Here is a 19,854-nt window from a genome sequence, read left to right on the forward strand (position 1 = left end):
GGAGCGTTCATGATACCGTTCCTCCTGCTGCTGGTTCTGGAGGGAATTCCTCTCCTACATATAGAGTTCGCCATTGGACAGAGACTGAGAAAGGGAAGCGTTGGAGTTTGGAGGTCCATCAACCCGTATTTATCTGGTGTGGGTGAGTGTATCAAGACACAGCTGAGTAATTTGGACCTGTGAACAGAAATAAAGCTGTAGATTGAACTAAATAACATGCTGGTCCATGTGAAAATCAGTTACATGTGCTCTTATGTGCTCAGCAAAACCTACAAAAGGCTAGTTTAGTACTCTCACCACAGGCTCAGCATCTCTGCTGATTTATTTTTCTTGGTTAGGTTTATGAACAGGGGGCACGGTGTCTTAGTGGTTAGCACGTTCGCCTCACACCTCCAGGGTCGGGGTTCGATTCCCACCTCCACCTTGTGTGTGTGGAGTTTGCATGTTCTCCCCGTGCCTCGGGGGTTTCCTCCGGGTACTCCGGTTTCCTCCCCCGGTCCAAAGACATGCATGGTAGGTTGATTGGCATCTCTGGAAAATTGTCCCTAGTGTGTGATTGCGTGAGTGAATGAGAGTGTGTGTGTGTGCCCTGTGATGGGTTGGCACTCCGTCCAGGGTGTATCCTGCCTTGATGCCCGATGACGCTTGAGATAGGCACAGGCTCCCCGTGACCTGAGGTAGTTCGGATAAGCGGTAGAAGATGAATGAGAGAGAGAGAGAGAGAGAGAGAGAGAGGTTTATGAACACTTTTAATAATAATGAGAAGTTGCAGGTAGAATTTAAAGTTGTAAAGTTCAAAATTAAGAATAAAAAACCTGTCTGTAACTCACATTGTAACAAATTCAAAAATAACATCATAACCATCATCATCATCATCATCAAATTAGAAAAACATCTGTGCATGAAATTAGCAGATATTTTATATAACATCAAGGGACAGAGAGATTAGCGCTCACTTAACAGAAGACAAAGCAGCATTACTGTTACTCGAACTCTACACCATCAGAAATTTGGAATATTTTATATAATCTGGATTAAAATGGACAAAATCTCAATGCGTGATGATGTGAGATTTTTGTCTGCAAATGAAAATCAAGCTAAGAATCATTCAGGAGACAAAATACAGTGAGGTGTAAATTTCAGCAAGCTCTTTCACACAGGTATTGCATCCATGCTGGTGTCCTGTATGGTTGGAATGTACTACAACACCATCATAGCCTGGGTCATGTGGTACTTCTTCAACTCCTTCCAGGATCCTCTGCCATGGAGTCAGTGTCCTATAAATGAAAACAGAACAGGTGCTGAAAGGATTTCACTTTCTTATTGTTTTTATTATTATGACATAATCACTTCATACATGATCAAGAAAACAGAAATGATGTAGAAGCTACACTGCATGGCATATTAGCAGCACTGTTCACTGGACTATGTCCTATTTATGCTCTTGTACTTTGAGCCTGTGAGATTTATTCATGTGTTAATCTGACAGTAAGTATTAGTACTCTGGAGAAAATATAGCAAATCTCTCCGTCTCCCCCTACAGACGTGGTGTCAGAATGCGGCCGCAGCTCCTCTGTGGATTATTTCTGGTACAGAGAAACTCTGAACATTTCGACTAACATCGATGTCTCAGGCGGGTTGCAGTGGTGGATGGTTTTGTGTCTGATTGCAGCATGGACGGTTCTCTGGGTCTGCTGCATCCGAGGCATTGAAACCACTGGAAAGGTGAGCTCAATTTTTATATCTAAACACTGTTAATCAGTTCCTATCTGTCGTGACTCTAAAGACATCAGGGACAATAAACAAGGTGTGTCTCAGGTCAATGTCCATATTTGTTTTATGATCACTTATTAGGTTTATGTGCTTTATCTTCCACTGCCATAAACCTGGCACGTGTAGGAAATCTTCATTCATCTCATCATCCAAGTTTAGTCATGAGATCCAAAGTGAATCATGGTGCACGGAAGGTTTTAAAGACCATACACAGGGATTTCTAAACACACTTCTCTCATTGGCTGCTTGTATTTTCTAGGCTGTCTACATCACGTCCACTCTGCCCTATGTCGTTCTCACCATCTTCCTGATTCGAGGGCTGACTCTCAAAGGCTCTGTGGATGGGATCAAGTACCTCTTCACACCAGACGTGAGCGCTCTGATTCCTAACACCCTCACCTTCAGCTTTGTGATGTTCCCTGGAAGAATGTATATTATTTCACTCAGTTCAGACTTCAGATCAAAGACTAAAGAAACATTTTACAGGAAGTACAGCTAAGCTTCAAAAATACATTTATAGAAACGAAGCTATAATTATAAAATCTAAAGCATTCAGCAGAAAGAGTCTTAGGTCTATGGACTGAACACTTCTAATGAAGAATGGTGTGTTGGGAGATTCTATGAGTATTTTACTGACCATGCAAAGTCATGGGATGTGGTAGCTCAGTGGTTAAGGTGTTGGGCTACTGATCGAAAGGTCATGGGTTCAAACCCCAGGTCCACCAAGCTGCCACTGCTGGGCCCCTGAGCAAGGCCCTTAACCCTCAGTAGCTCAGTTGTCACTCTGGATAAGGGTCTCTGCTAAATGCCATAAATGTATAAGATTAAAAATCTAAAAGTTTCCATCTTCCTTCAAATAATCCATCAACTATTTGTATTAACAGCACCAGAAGGTCCAAAAGATTAATCCTTTATTTTCATTAAGAATTTATTCTAGGAAACTCTTGTATTTCACCTGTAGATTTTACTGAAGTCGTTTGGTTTTGTGTAGTTAAAAGAATTGGCGAATCCGACCACGTGGCTGGATGCTGGAGCTCAAGTGTTCTACTCGTTCTCTCTTGCCTTTGGAGGACTGATCTCCTTCTCCAGCTACAACTCTGTACAGTGAGTAAATCTTTATAGAAGAAAACCTCACTTTATTTTTTGTTAAACTCACGTGTGTAAACTGTGCTTTTAGTAACAATTGTGAACAGGATGCTGTTATCATCTCCATCATCAATGGGCTCACATCAGTTTATTCTGCTATTGTCATCTACTCCATCATCGGCTTCCGAGCTACGGAGAAGTTCGACGACTGTCTCAATGGGTACGTGTTTATATTCTCTGCTGGTTCTCAAACCCCAGTTTATGGTGGTGGAGTGGGATTATGTTCAAGATATTTAGAAGGATTCTCTGAGGATCCTTCAAAACATCTAAATATTAGCAGTTCCACTAAAACCAAACCAAGCTGCACCTCTGTCTGCTGTGTTACACAGGAACATCATGGCCCTCCTGAATGCGTTTGAACTTCCCATTGGAAACATAACTGAGAGTAACTATACCGAAGCTCTGCTTGAGCTCAACAGCACAGCACCTTCAGTAATTCAGGAGCTCAATCTGAAGACCTGTAATTTGCAGGATCTCCTCAGCCAGGTGAGACTCCATGACTGGGTTTTAATTTGAATTTATTAAGACAGCTTTCTTTGCGTGCACATGGCAGCTGAACACAGAGCATGTAAACTTTACTGTCATTCATGCAGGTGTAATTCTTCTTCCTGTAGCCATGGAAACTGGCATAAATATTTATTATTCTTTGGCATCTTCCTCCATGCTCCATTAGGGAGTAGAAGGTACTGGCCTGGCCTTCATCGTGTTCACAGAGGCCATTACCAAGATGCCCATTTCTCCTCTGTGGTCAGTGCTTTTCTTCATCATGCTCTTCTGCCTCGGCCTTTCTACCATGTTTGGCAGCATTGAGGGGGTTGTGGTGCCTCTGCAGGACCTGAACATCTTCCCAAAGAGATGGCCAAAAGAAGTCCTAACAGGTACCAGACCTCATTTTCACTGCTTTGAAAACAAATGATTATTTAATTTAACATAAACAGCTTCTCTATTTATTCTGTATTTGCTTTTCATTAGCCTCGAGTCTATGAGCTCCTTTTTTGTTTTACATTAAAAACATGGTGTCACCTGAAATGCTTTAGGAATGAGCAGCAATGATTTTATTATAATTAATCAATGATTTGTGACCAATCAGAATCCAGAATTCAATCTCATAAACGAGACATAAACGAGACAGTTATGTTTTCAAAGCTGACACTGAACACAACGTTGTGTGACCTTACGTTAGTTTCAGACAGTAAACAGAGTGTGTCTGAATTTCAGGAATTGTTTGTTTGGTGTCTTTTGGAATCGCTCTGATCTTTACACAACGTTCCGGTGAATACTGGCTCGCTCTGTTCGACGGATTCGCCGGCTCCATCCCCTTACTCATCATCGCCTTCTGTGAGATGATCGCTGTGTCTTACATCTATGGAATAGACAGGTCAGGCTCATATATCACAATGGGCTGGAGATCGCAGGCCTTTATATAAACCTGTGACATGCAACTGCACTGCTGTCAAAAGTAATCAACACCTTCTGACCAATCACAGTCCAGAACTCAACCTTAAACTTCATACTGGGTTTTAATGAAAACAAGAAAAACAATTGACGTTTTGAGTAATGAAGTATTCTGATTAGAAGCAGACAATCATGCTAGCTGCACTAGCATGTTCATCTTTATTAGCATAATGTTGCTAGGCTGAAGATAAAGAATTAGCTGAACTTTGTTCTGTTTAGATTATAAAATCATTCAAGTCAACATTCAGCATGTTTTGTGACTAAATATTCTTTGTGTTAGCTGAAATCTGAACCTGAACCTGGACTGGAGTCTTGTTTCTCCTGAGCTCGCATCTCAAAGTGAAAGACGTTCAAAGCGCATTGTGTTTAAAATTTAAACTGATTTATGACCGTGTGTCAAAGTCAAGCTGAACCCTGTGGTGCAGTGATCATATGGAACCTTTCTTGTTAATGATTGTCCACAGATATTCAGTGTGTAGCGTTGTTAATGTTAACGCTAACAGCCACACTGTGATTCGTGCTCACAGACGTTTAGAGATTCAAATCTGTGGAAATGTTTTTTGTTAATTTAATGCTCTATATTTATTTACATCTAAACCTAATTCATAGTGCTCTACAGTGAGGAAGTAAAAATATGAAAAATAATAAAAAGTACTATAATAGAAAATAATATAAAAGCACAACTTTTATAAAGAAATTTACAAATAATGAGTGTAAGGAGATTAGCAGCTTTACAGAACATGAACATAGAACAAAAGGTTAATATAAAGAATAATATAAAGATTAATATAATACAAAATACAAGATTAATATTAGATATATTTAAATGTGTATGTATTTATCCCCAATGAACAAGTCTGAGGTGACTCAGGTGACTGTGGGGAGGAAAAACTCCCTTAGATGGTAAAGGAAGAAACCTTGAGAGGAACCAGACTCAAAGGGGAACCTCATCCTCATCTGGGTGACACTGGGGGTGTGATTATAAATATACAGTCTGATAAATGTTGTAGTGATGTAAAAGACCACATGGAGTTCACATCTCCTCTTTAGTATAGCAGAGTCCAACTGGAGCTGGTAGATCTCTAGATGTCTCAGGATTCTCAGAGTCGGCCTCGTCTCAGTGGAGGTCCAAAATCTTCATTGCATAGAAGATGATCAGAGATGGTACAATTTCTGGATGCCTCTGGATGGGTAGAAAGAGAGAAGCAGTGGAGAGGGATTAACATATCTGCTGTTTATAATATTAGCAAGTCTGATGTAATAGAGCACAATATTATGGGATGTTTTATGTGTACATCTGACTAAAGAGATGAGTTTTTAATCTACATTTAAACTGTGAAAGTGTGTCTGAGCCCCGAACACTATCAGGAAGACTATTCCAGAGTTTGGGAGCTAAATAAGAAAACGCTCTACCACCTTTAGTAGACTTAGATATTCTGGGAACTACCAGAAGTCCTGAGTTTTGTGATCTCAGAGAGCGTGAAGGATTGTAACGTGTTAGAAGACTAGTTAGATACATGGGAGCTAAACCATTAAGAGCCTTGTACGTAAGTAGCAGCAGTTTGTAATCAATTCTGAACTTAACATGTAGCCAGTGTAGAGATGATAAAATTGGGGTTATATGGTCATACTTTCTTGTCCTAGTGAGAACTCTGGCAGCTGCATTTTGGACTAACTGTAGCCTATTTATTAAAGATGCAGGACAACCACCTAGTAATGCATTACAATAGTCCAGTCTAGAGGTCATGAAAGCATGAACTAGCTTCTCAGCATCTGATACAGACAGGATGTTTCTCAGCTTGGCAATATTTCTAAGGTGGTAAGCAGTATTTCTGTCTTATCAGAGTTTAACAACAGAAAATTACAGCTCATTAAATATTTTATATAGTTATTGGACACTTTAGCTGTTTCATCTGGTTTTGATGAGATATATAACTGTGTGTCGTCAGCATAACAGTGGAAACTAATCCCATGTCTTCTAATAATGTTCCCTAATGGAAGCATGTATATCGAGAAAAGCAGAGGTCCTAGAACTGATCCTTGAGGGACCCCATAATTAACTGGTAATAAACTGGAGGATTCACCATTTAATTTTACAAAATGGTATCGATCAGACAGGTAGGATCTAAACCAACTTAAAACCTGACCATGAATACCTGTGTAACTTTGTAAGTGATCTAGGAGAATGTTGTGATCTATAGTGTCGAATGCAGCACTAAGGTCAAGTAGAACTAATAGTGACATACAGTCTTTGTCCGAAGCTAAGAACAAGTCATTTGTGACTTTCACAAGTGCAGTTTCTGTGCTATGATGGGGCCTGAAACCTGACTGAAACTCCTCGAGGATATTGTTCTCCTGTAAGAAGGAGCTCAGTTGAACAGACACAAACTTTTCTAGTATTTTAGACATGAACAGAAGATGTGAAATAGGTCTGTAATTTAATAGTTCATTAGGATCTAAATTAGGTTTCTTAATGAGGGGCTTAATAACTGCCAACTTGAAGGATTTAGGGACGTAACCTAAAGATAGTGAGGAGTTAATAATATTAAGAAGAGGCTCACCAGCTTTATGTAACACTTCTTTCAGTAATTTTGTTGGAATGAGGTTTAGTGAACAGGTTGTTGATGTAGCTGTAGTAATAAGTTTATCTAACTCTTCCTGTACTTGTAAAGCACTTTAGTGAGTGTAGAGCTTTAGGTGACGCTGTCACAAGATGCTCTCATGGGTTAAACATCAACTATTTTGTTCCTGATACTTTTTATCAGTGAAGAATCTCATAAAGTCCTCACTACTGAACTGTGAAGGAATAATAGTGTGTTCAGATCTCTGGGTTTGTGTTAATCTAGTCACTGTGCTAAATAAAACCCTGGGATTGTTCTGGTTATTTACTATGAGTTTGCTCAGGTGCTCAGAGCCCTAACAGCTTTTAGAACCTGTCTATAGCTGGACATTCTGTCCTTATACACAATACTAAAAACCTCTAATTTAGTTTTTCTCCACTTTCACTCGAGGTTACAGGTTGTTTCTCTCTTGAGGGTGTGAGTATAACTATTATACCACGGTGCAGGTGTTTTATCTCTAACCTTCTGTAATCTGATGGGACAACAGTGTCTAATGTACTAGTGAATATAGTGTCTATGCTGTTAGTCATTACATCTAGATGGTTTGTGTTTAAGGGTACAGTAAGAAGTCCAGACAGATCAGGCAGGTTATTAGTGAATCTGTCTTTAGTGGTCAGAATAATAGTTCTACTGAGTCGATAACGTGGTGAGACACAGTTAGTCTGTTCTACAGGTAGTGTGTACAGTATGAGGTAATGGTCTGTGATGTCATCACTTTGAGGTATGATATCTATATCAGTGACGTCTATTCCGTGTGATATTATTAAATCTAGTGTATGATAAAGACGATGTGTTGCTCTAAGTGACGTTTTGTTTAAATGAGTTTAGTAGGTCCATAAATGTGAGTCCTAAAGCATCGTTTGTGTCGTCAATGTGAATGTTAAAATCTCCTACAGTTAATGCTTTATCAAGATTAACCAAAGAAAATCTGCAAATTCTCTAAGAAAATCAGTGTAGGGCCCTGGGGGTCTGTACACGGTCGCTAGAGCAAGAGACATCAGGGATTTTTTCGTGTGTATGTGCGAGAGTGTGACATTAAGTACAAGCACTTTAAAAAAATTAAATCTAAAAAATAAACAATATAGAGAATAAAATGAAAGAGAATATAATGTAATTTGAAAACAAAAAATCATCATATAATACAAAATGTTTGTGTGTGTGTGTAAGTAAGTAAAGTTTATTTATATAGCACCTTTCACAGATAAAATCACAAAGTGCTTTACAAAATATAACAATAAAACTTAAATGGACAATAAAACATTCTTGCAAAGTAAAAAAGAGAAATTATTAGAGACAGTTAACTTCAACTCTAAAATAAAACACACTACAACAGGGATGAAACCATAAAAGCCCAGTCAGCTAAAAGCTTGTCTAAATAAGAGTGTCTTCAGTTGCTTTTTAAAAGAATCAGCAGAATCAGCCACACGCAGAGACAGGGGCCACACGTTCTACAGTCTGGGGCCCACAGACTGAAAAGAAAGATCCCCCGAGTTTTAAAATGGGTTTTAGGGACCACAAGCAGATTTTGACCCGATGACCTCAATGCTCTCGAAGAGCCATAAGGGGTCAACAGGTCAGAAATGTACTCAGGAGCAAGTGAGGACCAAAATTTTAAAATCAATTCTATATTTGATTGGTAACCAGTGAAGAGAGTATAAAACCGGTGTGATGTGGGATCTTCTGCTGGTTCCAGTTAAAAGGAATTCTGAACAATCTGAAGACGATTTAAAGCACGTTTGTTAAGACAAGTAAAGAGTGAGTTACAATAGTCCAAACGCAAAGAGATAAAAGCATGTATAATCATCTCTAAATCTACATTAGACAACATTTTCCTCATTTTAGAAACATTCCGTAAGTGATAAAAACAGCTTTTAACCATCTGTCCTGAATGTTGATCTAAAGACATGGATTGATCAAATACAACACCGAGGTTCCTGAGGCTTGACTGAACAGAAGAGCCCAAAGAACCAAGATGTTGAATGATCTGTGGAATTTTCTTATGTGTGTGTGTGTGTGTGTGTGTGTGTGTGTACCTATTGCACTGCAGTCATTATTGCCTGTTTTCTACCACACAGGTTCAATAAAGACATTGAGTTCATGATTGGACACAAGCCCAATATCTTCTGGCAGGCCACGTGGAGACTCATCAGTCCTCTCATTGTTCTCGTTATCTTCATCTTCTATCTCATCTCCACTGCCACCAGGGAGCTCACCTACATCGCCTGGAACCCTGAATCTGTATGTTTAAACATAGAGACTGAGGCCTTGTGCGTGTCTTATTTTCATGTTGCTCGTGTTCAGTGTCTGTTAAATAAAGAATTATACACTCAGAGTTACTGCGGCCAACTTGAAGAATAAGACTGTTGTTCTTTAAGGTGCTCGCTCCTGGACTAAAATTACAGTTTGTTATTCACAAGCGGACGTGTTAAACATTTTAAACATTTAATGTTGTGAAAGGAATTAGTTCCTGTTCTCACTTATGTTAAAGCAGCTATAAACACCTGTTTCTTCATCCGTGTCGTCTGGACCAGCTCGTCATTGTGAGATTACTTGTCAATCAGCTGTTACTATAGAAACAAACACATTAATTAATTAAACATTAATATAAACCTGCAATATAATACAAACTTCACCTACTGAACAGTCAGTCAAAATCCTCTACAGTTTGTAAGTAACTAAACGAATAAGTTTCTGTATGATTGTTTTTTCGTTTTCTTTAGAGGAACTCACACTGTTCTATTTTTAAACATTTATTTATTTATTTTACAGAAAAACTTCCCCAATTTAGAGGTCCTGCACTACCCCGAGTGGATCAATATCATCATCTTCATCCTTTCTGGAGTTCCTGCCCTGGTTATTCCACTAGTCGCTGTTTATAAATTCATCAAGAAACGCTGCTGTGGGAAAGACGACAAGCAGACACCAGAAATCGAAACCGTGTCTGGTCAAATTCACACAGAATTTAAGAAAGTGTAGAACTACAAACGGACCATCTGCACCTAATGGGGACTAAACCGCTGTGGGAAGCGTGAACATTATATTATAGTAATATCTGAAACTGCAAATACTGTAATTGTGTCATAAATCTATGTGTCTCCGAGATGTATAAAAGAGCCTAACCTGCGTCAGTAGTGTTTGTTTACATTGCTGTTAAAATCTTTGTGGAAATTACTGCAGAATTGGGAATGAGGTATTGCTGTGTGACAGGATCAGTGAAGCATGTTGGTGGTTTACTTTCAAGCTTTAGGCCTGGTTCTACTTTAGCTATTCTTTCATCACTGTTCTGTAGAATTCTCTGATAAAATAGAAACATTCTGAAATCTTGCTCCAGTAGTCAGGTTTGTGAACAGAGGGTAAGAATGTAGAATTCATTATTGTAGAGTTAACAGTGTTTATATGTAAATGTATTTGTTGCTTTTTTTTCTTGCAGTTTGTCACAGATTTTAAGTTACACTATAAACTGATTCATTTTATGCAGTAAAGAAATATGTCATTATGTGCAACTATAATCCGATTATAATCCGATCCAATTATAATCCAATAAAAATCCTTATGAACTCATGACATTGTTACACATCGGTTTTAGCAAATAAACCATTCATGCTGCCAGTATGCATTAGGTCTTAGCTTTCTTTAGATAAAATCTTTAGATAAAACTGTCCAAGTGCTGAGGTCATTTATACGTGTATGCCTATATAACTACACACACAATCAGCCATCAAAAGCAGGTCTCAGTTTGAGGAGAGAAAGCAGGGATAAAGCTGAAGCTGCTGAACCTGGATCTGGAGAAGAGAATGCTGAGCTTTAAGATAAGGAGAAGGTCTAGCCTGGAGATCGTCCTCAGTGGCACACTAAAGCTTAGTATTCGCTCATCTGTGTGGGGTTCTGTGTGAGGTTCTATGTGGAACTGGGGAACATCTGGAGGTTCCTCTACATGTGCCATGGTGGAGGTACGACCGGTCATCTCTAGGTTCTTAAAGAACAGATATATGTGCTGATATATGTGCTGAGACGCTATACAAGCTATTTATGGTTATTAGATACTAAACATGTTTGAGCCTTTGGGTATAAAAACAAAACAGAATTTGGCAAATTCAAATGTTTTTCATTGGAGTCATCTAATGGCACAAAATGTCATGTTCATGACCTATAAGGAATCTAAATATAAAATAAAACACATTAATCAACAAGGAATAAGAAGCATTAAATACCAATACAAAGTCATCAAATCAGGTGATTTGACTGTACAGTAGATCCTCACGTCGTAGATGTACAGTTCACCAGATGAGGCTTTAGACTCCACTAAACAGATCATTTATTATTAATTTAACAATCATTTAAACTGTTGGGCTTCACACATACAGGTTAGTGTGGACACAATATTCACTCGGTCATTAGGACACAAATAATACAGCCAGTAATATTCTCAAGAAAATTAGGATTAGGGTTTTTCATTCATTCATTCATACCGCTTATCCGAACTACCTCGGGTCACGGGGAGCCTGTGCCTCTCTCAGGCGTCATCGGGCATCAAGGCAGGATACACCCTGGACGGAGTGCCAACCCATCACAGGGCACACACACGCACACACACACACTCATGCAATCACACACTACAGACAATTTTATCAGAGATGGCAATCAACCTACCATGTATGTCTTTGGACCGGGGGAGGAAACCGGAGTACCCGGAGGAAACCCCAGAGGCACGGGGAGAACATGCAAACTCCACACACACAAGGCGGAGGCGGGAATCGAACCCCCAACCTTGGAGGTGTGAGGCGAACGTGCTAACCACTAAGCCACCGTGCCCCCCGATTAGGGTTTTTATGGTGGGAAATTATCACTGTGTTCTGGAGTTTATCAGTCTTTACCTTACTGAACCTGATCAGATTGATAATGTTTATTATAGAAGAATATTTTTAGAAGTATATTTATCCAAATTGGAGAATTATTTTCACCTCCAGCAGGTTAATTTTGTTTGCTAATACTGCTAATCTAAATTCATGCTAACATTAACATAGGAATGCACAATATTATCAGAGTTAAGCAGCTGCACATTTGTTACCTTATTACATTGGTACTGCTAGCATTATTGTGCTTATTTAATCTGACTGTTCTTTTGTTGTATAGCTTTTAGCAAAACATAATAAATACAAAGTAATAAGAAGTAAGAAGTTTTTGTGTTTCCAGCTCTCTCTCTCTCTCTCTCTCTCTCTCTCTCTGGTTATTGTCAATCTCTAAATGCACAAGAAACACAGAAATCACACAGTAGATTATACACAGGTGAGAATTATCATGGTACCTGCTGGTTTAGTCTCCATCGACAGCTGATGCTTAATTACACACCAAGAGTGAACCTTTATAAATAATTACATAAATCATCACCTCAAAAATAGTGAACCTTCACAAATAAAAACACTTAAAAATTGAGAGCTACTCAAAATAACCAAACATCACTGCAGAATAAAATCAGCAGTGTAACCTTTTTAGAATGGAAACCTCTGGTTAACTTGATCTTCTACATAAGGTTTAACAAGCAGTTCATGGTTGGTCAGAAGCTCAACATTATCTCTTGCAGGCTGCATGTAGTCGGCAGACATCTCATCCTCATGGCGGATAAAAACAAAAAGCGAAAAAAGGCTTGCGATAAGGCAAGAAGTAGGACCGTGTTAATATAGGATCAGCTTTCCAGCGCTGGAGAGAACTGAACGTCTTCCACATGAAACTGAGCTAAACCTTTCATGGTACAACACACAGTACTACAAAAACACATTTGTATTACCATAGTGTTACTCATTGTGTTCATTTATTGATAAAAATATCACCTCGGCCCCAGCAGGTTCCGCCATAATAGTTGCCTGGGTTACGTATGTATGTGTGGGTGGAGCTATCAAAACAGGGGTGACACCCATTTGGGTTAGGGGCATGTTTGTTTTGGTGATTTCAAATGTCAACATTGGCTTTCAAACATCGTGCACCTCACCTTTAAAAGAAAGACACAGAGAGAAACTAACAACTCGAATACATATCAGGTTAAATATCAGACAATATAATTTAAATATATTTAACTCTGATAGTGAAATATTGAAAGGAAAGAAAAATGAAAAACCTTTTTCCTTAATCCTCTGAAAGCCCTTTGTAAGAAAACTGCCAGATCAAATCAGAGAAAGTGGCCTGAAGGTTTAGGATGAAAAAGATGAATTTATTTACTTCCTTCTCCAAGCTTTTCTTCAGCTGTTTTCAGTAACCGTCCAATCTATCTATCTATCTATCTATCTATCTATCTATCTATCTATCTATCTATCTATCTATCTATCTATCTATCTATCTATCTATCTATCTATCTATCTATCTATCTATCTATCTATCTATCTATCTATCTATCTATCTATCTATCTATCTATCTATCTTTTTTTTTACGAGGCCACACATTCTCTGAATCCAGGGAAACAGTCCACATAAAACTCCACATAAAAACCTAATGCACATTATAAAACGTTACAGCCGTAAATGTTCATGACCTTTGCTTTCATAAAATCTTGTTTTTATTTTTTAATCTGGTGGATGATTGTGATGTGAATTTGGTCTGTTTAGGTTATCCATTAAGGAAGTGAGGAATATTCTACCTGAAACACTGACCTTATTGGTCTGTTGTCCAAAATCAATAAACACCACAGATCTGAACTGTCATTCTGTGTGGTTTAGTGAGTCACAGAGCTCGAGACAAGGAACTAGTCAGAACCTCTGTACAATAATGGAAGACAGGGTAGCTGAGGAAGAAAAAAAAGAGAGGCCGAAATGGGACAACAAAATCCAGTATCTGCTCACGTGTATCGGATTTGCCGTAGGATTAGGAAACGTGTGGAGATTCCCATATCTGTGCCAGATTTATGGAGGAGGTAAGATGAGGTTTTTGTACAGAAACTGTGGGTGTAAGTGGAAGATGTCACCTGGGGTCTGTGGTAGTGTATATCTGATAAAGTGGAGTAACCATCATGAGTTTAATTATTTTACATTAAAATCATGTGCCCCAGTGTTTTATTCCACTGCAATGTACCTACAATTATCGTAGATTAAAGAAGACACAGATTTTTTATGAATTTAATGAGTTTCTGGCATCACTTACGTTACAGAGGCTTAATACTTAATGTGTTTCAGGTGCGTTTCTTATCCCATATCTGATTGCACTGGTGTTTGAGGGTTTGCCGCTGCTCTATCTGGAGCTTGCGATTGGACAGCGTCTACGTAAAGGAAGCATCGGGGTGTGGAACTCAATCTCACCGTACCTAGGGGGAGTCGGTTAGTCCAATCACAATCCAATCAGTAAAATCACAATCTGATGTAGTTTCATCACAGTTTCTACCTTTGTGTGTATATGTGTATGTGTAGGTGTGGCATCAATGGCGGTCTCGTTCCTTGTGGGAATGTTCTATAACACCATCTTGGCTTGGGTTCTGTGGTACTTCTTTAATTCCTTCCAGGAGCCGTTGCCATGGTCACAGTGTCCTCTGAATGAAAACCAGACAGGTATACACACAACACACCACAAATACACACACACCACAAATACACATTATTTTGTAGAGTATGTGTCAGAAATTGTTGTGTTGTTTTGTAGAGTATGTGTTCGAGTGTATTGAGGGAACACCGGTAAATTATTACTGGTATCGACAGACACTGAACATCACACCAGACATCGCGTCCAGTGGCTCACTGCAGTGGTGGCTGGTGCTGTGTGTTGCTACAGCATGGTCCATCGTCTACATTTGCTTCATCCGCGGCATAGAGACCATCGGAAAGGTCACAGCCAGCACAAAACTTAACAACTCAACACTACACACACCTTCACACACTACAACAATACAGATGTATGACAACTCTAAAACCAGTACACAACATTCAAACACAATACTCATTTTAAAACAATACATGCTATAAAATAATGACACCAACAATGTGTGTGTATGTGTGTGTGTGTGTGTGTGTGTGTGTGTGTGTGTGTGTGTGTGCAGGCAGTGTACGTAACAGCTACATTTCCTTACATAGTGTTAACGATTTTTCTGGTACGAGCTCTCACACTTCCTGGAGCTGCTGATGGATTAGAGTACCTATTCACACCAGATGTGAGTTTCATACACACAAATATATACTACATATATACACATGTGACACTTTTTAGTTTTATATGTGTGTATGGGTGTGTAGTGGCAGGTCCTGTTAAAACCACAGGTGTGGTTGGATGCTGCCACTCAGATCTTCTTCTCTCTGTCTCTGGCCTTTGGAGGCCTCATCGCCTTCTCCAGCTACAACCCTGAGAAGTGAGCACATGAGCCACACCCACAACATCCATTACATTGACATTTATGGCGCTGGGCAGATGGACTAATTCAGAGTGACTTGTATATTCAGCTAATTTATATACTTGAGAAGCTGGTTAAGTGTTTTGCTCAGCTTGGCAGGGGTGGGATTTGATCTCATGAGCTTTCGCTGATTTTCCGCTGCCTGTACACACAGCACAGGTAAGATAGGAAGATGTTTATACAGAATATTGTTTGTGTGTTTCAGGAATAACTGTGAGCGAGACGCCTTGTTAGTGGGCTGCATTAACAGCGCCACGTCACTCTATGCCTCCATTCCCATTTTCTCCATTCTGGGATTCAAAGCTACAACAAATTTCAACAACTGCATCATGAGGTGTGCAGCCTGACACTAGATCAACACAGTTCATATGAATACATGTTCAAAAGAGCTTGGGCAGGAGGACCTGGAGCTTACTGAGAGCAAACAAGGGCATCTTGGGGCTGACCTTTGGAGTGAGTGTTTCTTCAGCATAGCCTTGGGTGTGATTTGCTGAACTTGCTCCTCCCATAAGATCGGCTGCTGCTCTGATGTTTCCTTGGCTATGTTCAGCAGTCTACAGGGAAACAGGAAGTCTGAAGATATCTCCATCCTTATTCACCACGTTTATCAGTGAATGTCAACTGACTCAGTATCCTTATGACTGCCACAAACACCTACATTGCAGTGGGATTAGTAGAAATTAGAACTGATAGTGTGGGAAAGAACACATTTAATTTCCAAATGTAATGTTTTTTATGAATCAGTGTGTAAGTGTTCACTTACTGGGCTAATGGGCTTTACTGGTGCACCATCCTGCAGGAGCTGTAGCTCAACATCACACATTGTATCTACGCTACACTCAAACTCACTTTAAAACACACACCGAGCGGTGCATCACACACACGTCATCTTCAAATCACTGTCCAGTTAAATGCTCCAAAGATAATTTCACATGGAAAGTAGCTCTGGTGTAAGCACATGAGAGGACGGAAGGAATTGTAATTTACTTCACTTTAATAAAAAAGGAGCACACAAGAGCACCAACAATAAAGATTATATATGTCTCCACAGTAACATCCTCAAACTGACCAACGAGTTCAGCATCTCTGATCAGAACATCACCCTGGAGAACTACGAGGACTGGCTCACCTACTTAAACAACTCATACCCTGTAGAAGTGGATGGACTGAAGCTGAGACACTGCGATCTGCAGAGGTTTCTGGATCAGGTATCAGTGAACTTCCCTCTTCTCAGTCTCCACAGGTTCTGCTGAGGAAACGCTTTGACTGATATTGACACCAACATTTGATAGTGTGAACTGTTCTAGAAGGTCACTGAGCTTACTGAGTGCTGGAGGGTTGGAATCCAGCACAATTTGCTTTAAACTTTATCAATAGGTTCAGTTTGTGTGGTGGAGAAGAAACAACAAATGGTGCTGGACTGTGACCCTCTGAACACTGGATTTAAGCTGCCTTACCTAACTACCTGTTATTGACTTGTGTTCTCGTGTCTATTGAGTGTTCTTGATGTCCTGCAAAGATCTCCAATGTATCTAATAAATTCCCATCACAAATTCTAACTGCACCTGTATCTCCAATTCACACGACACCATCAGAAACATCCTCATACTAGTTCCCCAGATCTAAAGCTAAGGGAAAATATCAAACTTTTGTAAATTCGGCTTAAATTTTTTTTTTTTTAGTCTTGACAAGACTTTATTATTAAGGATGTGGATTTTGGAAAACATCTTAAATGTCTTTCTAAAAACTTCACTTGAGGAGTCGCAGAAGGAGACAAATGGATTTTTTAGCCCCAGGATCTCATGTGTGTTCCTCCATCAGAGTGCATCAGGAACTGGTCTGGCCTTCATCGTGTTCACGGAAGCAGTGACCGAGATGCCTGCGTCTCAGGTGTGGGCCGTGCTCTTCTTTATCATGCTCTTCAGCCTCGGCCTGTCCTCCATGTTTGGTAATCTGGAGGGCGTCCTCACGCCGCTGCTCGACCTTAACATCTTACCTAAGTGGATTCCAAAAGAACTCTTCACTGGTACAAACCTCACACTAACCTCACACTCACCAACACACACAAATCTGAGTTCACTTGAGTGACACCAAGCCACTGGGTTTAAGCAACACAAAGCCACAGAACTGCATGCGAGCTGAGATGTTCTGAACTTTATGAAAATTAGGTATGAAGCAGTAAAATGATTCAGAACCACACAGAAATGACTCCTCAGATGAATTTTACACATTTACATCCTACCTGAAAATGGTTCCTATTTATTACTTCAAAACCATTCGCAGCTCGTCTCCAGAGGGCTAGTACACATAACATGCACTGCTAATTTGCTAAGTGCTAATACAAAGCCTATAACATAGCAGACAGTTTAAACAATTTTCATACTGAGTCTGTTATTTTTACAGGTTTAAATTAAGGATTAATACATTTTATTTTAACGACTATAAGAGACAAACTACACCGAGTGTGTGTGAATGCTGGATAATCTATGAAGTAAACTGTAATGTATTCTCTCTCTCTCTCTCTCTCTCTCTCTCTCTAGCTTTAATCTGTTTGATATCTTTCCTGGTGGCTCTGATCTTCACCATGGGTTCAGGAAATTACTGGCTGGAGATTTTTAACAGTTATGTCGGCTCTGTCCCGCTCCTCATCATCGCCTTCTTTGAAATCATTGCTGTGGTGGTCTTCTACGGAATGGGACGGTCAGTGGTGGTGTTGGTGTTGGTGTTTTAACAGATCAGTAGTGTTGAGGTCTATATGTGACCATTAGAAGGAAGTGGTACAGGTTCTGTGGTACAGGAAGTCATAGGTGACAGTTTGGAGAGTCCATGAGCGTCTGATCACAGATCAGTTTTTTCTCTTTATCTCTTTTATTAATCCTTGATTAGATGTGGCTCCTGCTCTGACTTTCTCACAACTCCACTCTCAGGTTCAGTGAGGACATCGAGTTCATGACAGGACGAAAGCCGAATATATTCTGGCGCGTGTGCTGGATGGGAATCAGTCCTGTGATGCTGTTGGTGGTGCTGGTGGCATACGTGATTGTGCAGGTGCAGGTGCACCCCGAATACCCAGCCTGGAACCCACAATATGTAAGAGTTCAGGAGAAAACCTCCACACCACTTTGTACTGCATTAGCTTAGCCACATGCTATAATATTAGGATTATAAAAAGAAGTTGATGTGTGTGTGTGCATGTGTGTGTATATGTGCATGTGTGTGTATATATGTGTGTTTATGTGTGTGTGTGTATGTGTATGTGTGCGTGTGTGTATATGTGTTTATGAGTGTATGTGTATGTGTGCGTGTGTGTATGTGTATATGTATTTGAATGTATGTGTAAATGTGTGTATATGTCTGTGTGCATGTATGTGTATGTGTGTTTATGTATGTGTGTTTGTAGCCTCAGTTCCCTGAAGCAGAGATGAAGCCGTATCCTGACTGGGTCTTTGCGATCTGTGTGCTGCTCTCGGCTCTGCCGGTGCTCCCCATCCCAATCGTAGCTCTCTATCACCTAATCAGACGTCTCACGCACACTCACAACCAAACACACTCTCTGTCACACACACAACCCAAGAACCCCTACAACAATGGAGCTTACATCCCAGACGAATAAACCTGCAGACAGCAACAACACCTACAGTTTCTTCTTCCCTGTCGTTTGTGCTGATAACCAGTCGTATTGTTAATGGTGTTACTGTGTGAGGCTACATTAGGCTACATAATACTGTGTGAGGCTAATGTATTGTTAATGGTGTTACTGTGCGAGGCTACATTAGGCTACATAATACTGTGTGAGGCTACATTAGGCTACATGATACTGTGAGGCTACATTAGGCTACATGATACTGTGAGGCTACATTAGGCTACATGATACTGTGAGGCTACATTAGGCTACATGATACTGTGAGGCTACATGATACTGTGTGAGGCTACATTAGGCTACATGATACTGTGAGGCTACATTAGCAGTTATAAAGGCGATGAAGTATAACCAAGCCGAATCCTAGGTGACCGTCACACAGTCTGAGGTCTGGGGAACAGTTAGAACACAGAGAGGAAAAAAAAGTAGAAACAAATGAAGAATGTTCTGAAATGATGGTGATGGAATAATTAGTTAATTAATTATCAGCACAAGCCTCTTATTATTATTACACCAGACTGTTTATATTGAAAACATGTCTGTTCACGTTTCTTTTATTATGTGTCTCTCATGTTAAAGACTGTTTCCTGATATTTAAATAAATAAATGAGATGAAAGTGTGGTTGAAAGTGGTTTAAATGAGCCATCTCTTAAGGTTAAGCTGCTGATGTTGATCGAACAGTGGTGTAGTCCTAAAAAAAAAAGTGGTATACTACTACCCCCGCCCACCTCTTTAACCCCCTGTTCCCTGCCACGCTGCCAAAACAAGAAAAGCAAAAACAACACACAGAAGTCATGTTTGCATTTACATGACATTAACATTCATGCCTTTGGCAGACACTTTTATCCAAAAAAA

At 39.8% G+C, this 19,854-nt stretch overlaps 2 protein-coding genes across 2 annotated transcripts in view; both read left to right on the plus strand.

The window, feature by feature from the left end:
• LOC132856853 (sodium-dependent neutral amino acid transporter B(0)AT1-like) overlaps nt 1–10,604 on the plus strand; it is a 13,215-nt gene extending 2,611 nt beyond the window's left edge. The window contains exons 2-12 of the mRNA XM_060886695.1: nt 2–142; nt 1,161–1,298; nt 1,544–1,725; nt 2,033–2,143; nt 2,765–2,877; nt 2,951–3,079; nt 3,249–3,405; nt 3,593–3,797; nt 4,138–4,297; nt 9,071–9,233; nt 9,765–10,604. Coding sequence (XP_060742678.1) covers nt 2–142; nt 1,161–1,298; nt 1,544–1,725; nt 2,033–2,143; nt 2,765–2,877; nt 2,951–3,079; nt 3,249–3,405; nt 3,593–3,797; nt 4,138–4,297; nt 9,071–9,233; nt 9,765–9,971 — 1,706 coding nt within the window. The 3' untranslated portion in view covers nt 9,972–10,604. The remainder of the gene's footprint in view (nt 1; nt 143–1,160; nt 1,299–1,543; nt 1,726–2,032; nt 2,144–2,764; nt 2,878–2,950; nt 3,080–3,248; nt 3,406–3,592; nt 3,798–4,137; nt 4,298–9,070; nt 9,234–9,764) is intronic.
• Nucleotides 10,605–13,660: 3,056 nt separating this feature from the next.
• On the plus strand, nt 13,661–19,615 carry slc6a18 (solute carrier family 6 member 18). The gene is made up of 12 exons (XM_060887022.1): nt 13,661–13,897; nt 14,157–14,297; nt 14,388–14,525; nt 14,617–14,798; nt 15,011–15,121; nt 15,204–15,316; nt 15,564–15,692; nt 16,410–16,566; nt 17,180–17,384; nt 17,899–18,058; nt 18,286–18,448; nt 18,759–19,615. Exons 1-12 carry the CDS (start codon nt 13,753–13,755, stop codon nt 18,969–18,971), a joined length of 1,857 nt encoding a protein of 618 aa, XP_060743005.1. The 5' UTR covers nt 13,661–13,752; the 3' UTR covers nt 18,972–19,615.
• Nucleotides 19,616–19,854: the final 239 nt, after the last annotated feature.

This window comes from Tachysurus vachellii, chromosome 14, assembly GCF_030014155.1.
Source record: "Tachysurus vachellii isolate PV-2020 chromosome 14, HZAU_Pvac_v1, whole genome shotgun sequence".
Lineage (NCBI taxonomy): Eukaryota > Metazoa > Chordata > Actinopteri > Siluriformes > Bagridae > Tachysurus > Tachysurus vachellii.

Excerpts from the sequence above, each read along its gene's own strand:
- slc6a18 (XM_060887022.1), top strand. The coding sequence starts at position 13,753 with ATGGAAGACAGGGTAGCTGAGGAAGAAAAAAAAGAGAGGCCGAAATGG. Across the intron at positions 14,298-14,387 it reads ACCGTACCTAGGGGGAGTCG|GTGTGGCATCAATGGCGGTC; the intron begins GTTAGTCCAATC and ends GTGTATGTGTAG. Across the intron at positions 15,122-15,203 it reads AGTACCTATTCACACCAGAT|TGGCAGGTCCTGTTAAAACC; the intron begins GTGAGTTTCATA and ends ATGGGTGTGTAG.